At 33.8% G+C, this 7,443-nt stretch overlaps 1 protein-coding gene across 1 annotated transcript in view; it reads right to left on the bottom strand.

Moving 5' to 3' along the window:
* Window positions 1-4,635: 4,635 nt before the first annotated feature.
* Window positions 4,636-7,443, bottom strand: part of LOC136806793 (RAB11-binding protein RELCH homolog) — a 33,549-nt gene continuing 30,741 nt past the window's right edge. The window contains exons 27-29 of the mRNA XM_067063371.1: window positions 6,279-6,367; window positions 5,935-5,999; window positions 4,636-5,692 (exon numbers count right to left, since the gene is read on the bottom strand). Coding sequence (XP_066919472.1) covers window positions 5,608-5,692; window positions 5,935-5,999; window positions 6,279-6,367 — 239 coding nt within the window. The 3' untranslated portion in view covers window positions 4,636-5,607. The remainder of the gene's footprint in view (window positions 5,693-5,934; window positions 6,000-6,278; window positions 6,368-7,443) is intronic.

The following is a 7,443-nucleotide window of genomic DNA, read 5'->3' as shown; positions in this document are numbered from 1 at the left end:
CAAGTTTTGTCATTGCATCTCTTGGTAGAGTTTAATTGAGCAGTTGTTTTGACTGGTGATGAGGTACTTCTAATCAGTTGGATTCTACTGATGGAGTTTAATGTCGATTGTGAGGATTCGATTGTGATTGATCTGTCGAGAGAGATTACGTATTTAAGTACGGAGACTAGTAGAATATCCAAAGTTGAATGTTTCAGGTTTCGAATTTTATACGTGATCACTCTTTTAGTTCGTTTTTAAGATGGTGCTAAACATTTATTCGCACCCCTCTTTTATCAAAAGATTGTATTTCATGACATCATTTTCTTATACCTCAGCAAATCCCCTTTTTGCCTATCTGCGTATGTATCTAATTTTTCGTATCATTCCAACAACTAAAAAACTATCATATTGTATTAAGAGAAAAATGGACTCTTCGAATGCTCATTTTAGAAGAATTTTTTTTTCAGAAGAAATTTCTCCCATTAATGGATGCTATACTTACCTAGGCCTTGAAACTGGCGTTTGAAATGCACCTAGAAATAAAAAGATGATGTTAAATTTATGGCAAACTGTTGGTTTATTAGTTTGTGTAAAGAAAACGAGTTAAATAATAAACTTCATACTTCATATTAAAAGTTGACCTTTATATACTCCGATCAAAGATTGTGGATATTGCTTGGTCCAGGGATATATAAAGGTCAGTGCCCCGTCAGTGCATGCAATACATGATGACAATCTTCAGTTTAAAAGATACTTAAATTAAAATAATTATTTAAAACAATTTGTCAAATCCTATCAAACAACAACAAAATAAAAGGAAACTACCTTGAATTTGACAAAATATCCAAAATAAAAGACTCCATCTCTTCATTACAAGTTCCGAAAGTCTCCAAAGGCTTGTAGAATGATTTCAATTCTCACTAAAATTATAAAAATAAAGACTCTAAAAGTGTATAAACTGAAACTTATCCAAAGTCTTCTGATGTCAAAAAACGATGACTATGTTTCTTTCAATTTTTCATCAAACTCAAAATTTAATGATCATCAACAAGCTATTCAAGAGCATCAGTATACATGTATCAGACTTTCAATACAAGCAAAAACACATCAGAAAAGAGGAAACTTTTGTTGACGTATCGATGATCAGAGCTACCAAAATGAGTTATTTACGATATTTATCTTATGGTGTTATGTCAACAAAGAAACAACGTCATTTCACGCAAAGTGGCAGCCTCAACAAAAGGCTTAGGTCACAAATGTCTTTTCTTCTTTTACTTGGCACGTATCGTTGACAGAAAACTTGGGCTTGTAAGAGTTGACCCTATGAACAACAAAAATATTTAAAAAAAGTCAATATAGTGAACAAAAAGAGGCTACGTAGAATGTTTTTTGTAAGAACATCCAAAATCTTTGAAGGTTTAGCATGCTCTTAACTTTATTGAGCTTCAAGCCTATGTTCTTATTTTCGCCATTTTTGAGTATTTTTGTCAATTTTTCCAAAGAAATTCGGTGCTGTAGAGTCCGCAGAGCCTTTTATAACACCAAGAGACTTTCGGCAAAACTTTAGAAACAATTTGAAACAATCCTAGCCCAGGTTTCGGAAAATGAAAAGGTTGGTTAGAGGGTCATTAAAGGTTTTGTTTAAAAAAAAGAGTGATATCGTTTGCTTACTCATGAATTTTAATTTACAATTGACACAGATGATTAGAAAGAGGGAAAGAAAAACATTTTTTGTTTATATCAGCATAATATGGCAAACACTGTCCTGATATGAAATATGTGTCTGATATGAAACGGGAACACTTGTGTAAAAATAAAACCTTTAAGTCAATGAACGAATGAAGTGAGTTTACGAAGAATACTTTATTTGAGCTTCAAAATCCCAATACCTTTCGTAGCGTTCGTAGCTTTTTTGCTCCCTTGACACGTCCAAGAGTTGACGTAATTTCGTCATCATCATTCGAGTACATACTACGTGTGAAGAATTTCATAAAACAGAAGCTGAAAGACTTTCGGAAAGTCAATTTTGCCCATAGTTCAAAGTAAAGGGCTTTAAAATTGCTGACAAATTCAAGATAAATTTTTTTTTCTTTTCAGTAAGTAAGTAAGTAAGTAAGTATTTATTTACCATTTAACACTACAGAAAAGATACAAGTGATGATATGCACAAAAAATATATGGAAGGAGACCGCCTTATAGTCTAGCTAATCAAAAAGATGCGGCCACCTAAGTACAGATTGCGTTTATAACACTTTGTAAATTATTTATAAATATTTATATTTTTTTAAGAATTTTCTATCTAATGAAGAATAAATTAAAATAAAGTTTGCTAAACTTTCTTGGTAGGGGAGGGGTGTGGTCAGTATCTCCCAGACAGCCCGGGGGGGGGGGGGCACTCGATCTGAAAACGACCATACGTTCGGCCCAAAATTTGGCTTCTAAAATCGGACCCTTACAGTGCAGTGAATTACCATGAAAAATCATACCCTTACAGTGCACTTGTTCAAAATTTTTCGCCCATAAGGGCGAAAATTTTTTCAATTTTCCAAGAAAATGTGGAATTTTTCCTCCAAAACTGACCAATTTTGTGCCAATTTTACCAAAAAATGGCCTTTTATCACAATTTCCTACCCTTACAGTGCAGTTCAGTGCAGTTTTGTAATTTCCTACCCTTACAGTGCACTAGCTGAACTATGAAAAACCTACCCTCAAGGGCCGAACGTCTGGTAGGTCATTTACCTTGAGTGCCCCCCCCCCCCGGGCAAGACAGTGATTAAGGGCGAGAGATTTAACAAAACTGAAATCAGATGAGCTCAGGGTAATATTTGGGTAAGATCGCTGGATGCTGTTCCAATGTGTTATGCAAAACTTAGAGAAAGATTTGTTTCCAAATGTAATGGTGTTGTAGGAGGGAACAAAAAGTAGTTTCAAACATGCTCCTCTGGTACTTTGAGTGTTTTCCTCTTCAGCATCAAGCTGAATAAAGTTAAAAAACTCCAGAAGGTCAAAGGGTAATTTGTTATTTAGGAATCTGTGGACAAAGGATATATTAAGGCATTTGACAAGGTCAAAAATCTTGAGAATTTTGAGGTCAGAAAAGAGTGGAGAAGAAGGGCATCGAAAGTTGTTAAAAGTAATAAGACGTAAGGCTTTCTTTTGAAGGATAAATATAGGCTTAGAAGTGGTATTGTCAGTGAGACCCCAGAGTTGGCAACCATATTGAAGATGGGAATGAAAAAGAGCATAATAAATGTTAACTAAGGTTTTTGTTGAAACATAGTGCCTGAGCTTAGATATAATACCATTTGCTCTGGCAAGTTTAGCTGAAAAAGATGTGGTGTGGGCTTTCCAGTTGAGGTGCATGTCAATCAAAACGCCAAGATATTTGATATTTGAACTTTGAAAAATTTTCTTACCTCCAATTTTAAGAAAAGGGACAATTTGACACTAAAAGAAGAGACCTATTTGCAACACATCCAAGTAGTTGATGAAAGTTAAAATTTAACAAATCTTTCAAAGTTAAGCGTTGGGGACACTAAAGGGAGGCGGCCTACCGTAGGTAAGGCCCAAAATTACTCAAATTTGGATAATTGCTTTCGGCAATGTAGGGATCCCATTTCAAAGGCCTAATTTTGGGCCACACATTCGTTCTTTTTAAAATCAAGTGCCCAACCCCCTACATTCATCATTTATTCAAATTTGCTTAAACCAGTATAACAGAGCATGCTCATTTCACTTCTTATTCGCCTTGGGTCACGATCTATAACCATTGAGTTTCAAGCCCGAAGGGCTAGAGGTCAATCTCTAACCTTTCTCAGGCAAGAAAAATTGAAGCCTTAAAATATGCGCCGTATTTTTGATGACGGATTGAATCTAGCAATTCCTTTGTTTTCGAGTGATATATTTTTCAAAATGAAGCGGTAAATTTTAGTTTCTATCTGTCATTTGTGTAAAAACCAGGCGGGTCGCTCAAGGCCGCGCAACTTTGGTAGGATTTGTTGGCTTCAAATCCTACCAAGGAGATTGACCTCTAGCCCTTCGGGCTTGAAACTCAATGTCTATAACCCTTCAAAAACTTGGAGCAGCCAGCTGTGATAGTAAAAACACGATTAATACTAACTTGGATTAAATGCACTTTGCCACCCAATAGCGTACGTTAATTAAATACTTGTGGTGTAATCTTTATTTGGAAAGATTTGAAAGACTCTTTTTTATAACAATTTTATAAGATCAATAAGACACGTTAGAAAATAAGAACAATAGCTATTTATGGCCAAAAAAAACTTCTCTGGTTCTTCTAAAAGAAAAGGGTGTATTGCGTCTAAATCGTAAACATTTTATGAATGACAGAAGTTGAGGAGTTGATTCCGCTTCTCTTGCCGAGCGAAAAAAAAGCAAAATGTTTGCATCGGTTCAAAATGCGAAATTGGTAGAAGGTAGCAAGTACATTATTTTCACTTGATTCTTGTGGGCTACGTTTTGTAACCGTCCAAAAAAAATGGGAAGCTAAGATGGATATACAACCAGTTTTCAATCTACGTGAAAATTATCCCACCGTGGATGGATGGTATATGCCAAATAAACGCTTGTGGTGAAATCCAAGCTTCAAAATTGTAAGAAATTTCGGGCGTCCAAAAATTGAGACTTTTAAGATTAATTCTACAACAGTATTTTACATACAAAATAATTTACAGAAACTACGATATCACTAATCAGCAGAAAAATTGTGAAAAATTACCTAAAGGGAAAGAAAATATAAATTACATTATTTTCTAAAGATTATTTTAATTTTTTGAAAAATTCCAATCTATAAATTATTATCAATAAATTCGACGTGTAAATTTTAATCTAAGTTACCTACTAAGAAAAACAAGAAAATAATATTCTTAAGAACTAAACATAAAAAAATATTAGGTAGAAAAATATGCAGAACTACTATACATTTAGTCCAGAAATTGTTCTGAATGAAAGAATATTGACAAATTTCGATGAGGGGAACAAAATTCATCAAAGCAATAAAATAATGCTCATTTAAAACACTATATTTTTCACCAAGGCTAAATTTTATGCATCGACCATGTAGAGTTAATAATAAATCAAAAATTTTTGAAAATATGTACTAAGTGTGAATAAATAGAAACTATATAATTCCCCGGAAGAAAATCATACAAACTGTAACAAGAAAAGTCTTTGTTCTATGGGTGATGTATTCCAATTTCTTTATTACTTAGCATCCTATACATCGGTATTAGCAAAGCATTACCAATACAAAACTGTCGTCGAAAATATGCCCTGTCAAGTTGAAGGTCTTACAAACATCCGCGAAATACGATGAAGGACATACAAATATTCTTACTAACGCACCACTACCTTAAAAGTGCATTAATTTTTATGGAGATCGAATTAAACGATTTTTGTCCCATTCGCCAAAATAGATATCTGTCAAATATTAGATTTTCACCACTCTTCAAATTAGATTTAAATCAAAATCAATCCACTTTAAGTGATTACTGATACTGATCAATGCGGCTTTAGGGTTTCCAGACTAAAGAAAGAGCAAAAGGATACTTCTCTCATTCAGCCAGTACCACACATCAAACCTCATTATTACGTATGAATCATTCATCAACTTTCTTCGTGTTTCTTTTTGAAGAACCTGGATGAAATTCCACCGAACAGTTTTGATGATGTAGACGTCGATGCTCCAGACCTGAAGGGTGGAAAAAATGTTTTTGGGTGGAAAAGATATTACACAGGTTCGATGGATTGAAAAATTTGAAAAAGTTTGTGGAAGGATAATTTACAGACTAAATATACAGACTTCTCTCAGAAATTACGATATTAATAAGCTTAGAAATATTATGGAAAACCAAAGATTAGGAAAAAGTTTTATCTACTCTGGAACTAAAATGTGTTGTTTGAGTGGCAAATTTAGATGAAAGATAAACGTACCCAGTGGAAAGCTTATCTTCCTCACATTTGCTTTCAGCATCTTTCTGCAACAGTAAAACTGAATCCTATAGAGAAAAACAGACTGATTATGATAATTAAACAATTAGGCCTCACTGACAAGAGAGCCTTTTGAGAGTAAGTACCTATCTACTAAAAAGTGGTAGACAATTTCAGGGGGTTGGTGCGTAAGTCTTTTCAAATCAGGTCAGAAATTCGTTATGACTATTTATTTTCCTCTTTTCCTTTCCATTGTTAATCCATGATGGGGCATCCTTAGATAGAGTGATTTTTTTCTGAAATTTCAGATAATTTTGATCAATTGAATATGGGAAGAGCTTTCTTACCACAGTTTCAGGACTGAAATCTTTCAAATTATTCTCCAAAGTTTTCAATGTCGGTAAAACGAAAGCTTGAATCACATCACGGCTCAAAACTTTACATTAAATAATTTTGACAAGTTAAGGAAACATTTTTCGAAGATTTATATCAAATCTCAACAAAATATACTCGGCAGAACATAAAAATACTTCTGTTTATCGTCCACCTCTAAGCAAAACGCACTGTCGGATATTTTTAGATATCCGATAGCGAATATCTCTTTTTGTGAGCGCATGAAATAAATTTTCTTATCAAAAAAATTAAAATGCCAAATAAATAACCGAAGAGCTCTCTTAATGAATAAACAACAGAAGGGAAGATAAAAAGAGAAATAATTTCGAATGTTTTTGTAATTTTTAAAGAGAAAACAATGAAATCGACATGTTTAAATGAGAAAGTGAAACGTTCGAAAATGAAAAGTTTTTGAATATTTCCCCGCTATAAGGGGAAATATTAGTTAAAAAGGCATTTCTCCGATCCTTGGCTACTTACGCCCTTTTTGCGCCCTTAAAGGGGGCGGGAATCCGCCACCAAATTGCGAAGTTTGTTTTTGTTTTCATTTGCCTTAGTTATTCAGACAAAATCGCACGGATTTACCTTGATGTTACGCGCATGTTTTTGAGTAATCAAGACACGAATAGTAATTCAGATCAAAATACAAGATGGACGAAAATTCACTCTTGGCTTTTTAAAATTATAACTCTTTTCTGACAAACAAAAAACATACAATTTTCATCTAATTGGCGACCAATAATTACATGAAATGTGAGGCTAACACTTCAACTGTAATCATCAGTAATTTCAAGAGTTTTTCATCATTGATTACAAAGATATCCATGGATTACCTCTTCCGAATACCAAACCAACCAACTTAAAGATTTCAGAGACATTTGCTTGACATGAAGAAAACGCTACATCCCCATAACTTTGGACATTAAATGATTGGCAAAATGGTATTAACATTCTATTGAGATGTGAAACTGGTTCAAGTTGAAGAATTGATGAGAAAAATGGGCAGTACGAGAAATATTTTTGCTTTGAAATACAAACTCTTATATGGACAATGTCTCTGGAACAAGTTATATGAGATTTGTTTACCGAGTGACCCCAAAACAAAGTCTTTAATTCTTG

This window comes from Clytia hemisphaerica, unplaced genomic scaffold (genome assembly GCF_902728285.1).
Source record: "Clytia hemisphaerica strain Z4C2 unplaced genomic scaffold, Clytia hemisphaerica genome assembly, whole genome shotgun sequence".
NCBI classification, from domain to species: Eukaryota; Metazoa; Cnidaria; class Hydrozoa; order Leptothecata; family Clytiidae; genus Clytia; species Clytia hemisphaerica.
The sequence above is the reverse complement of the archived record's forward strand: the minus strand, read 5'-3'. Positions and strand labels throughout refer to the sequence as shown.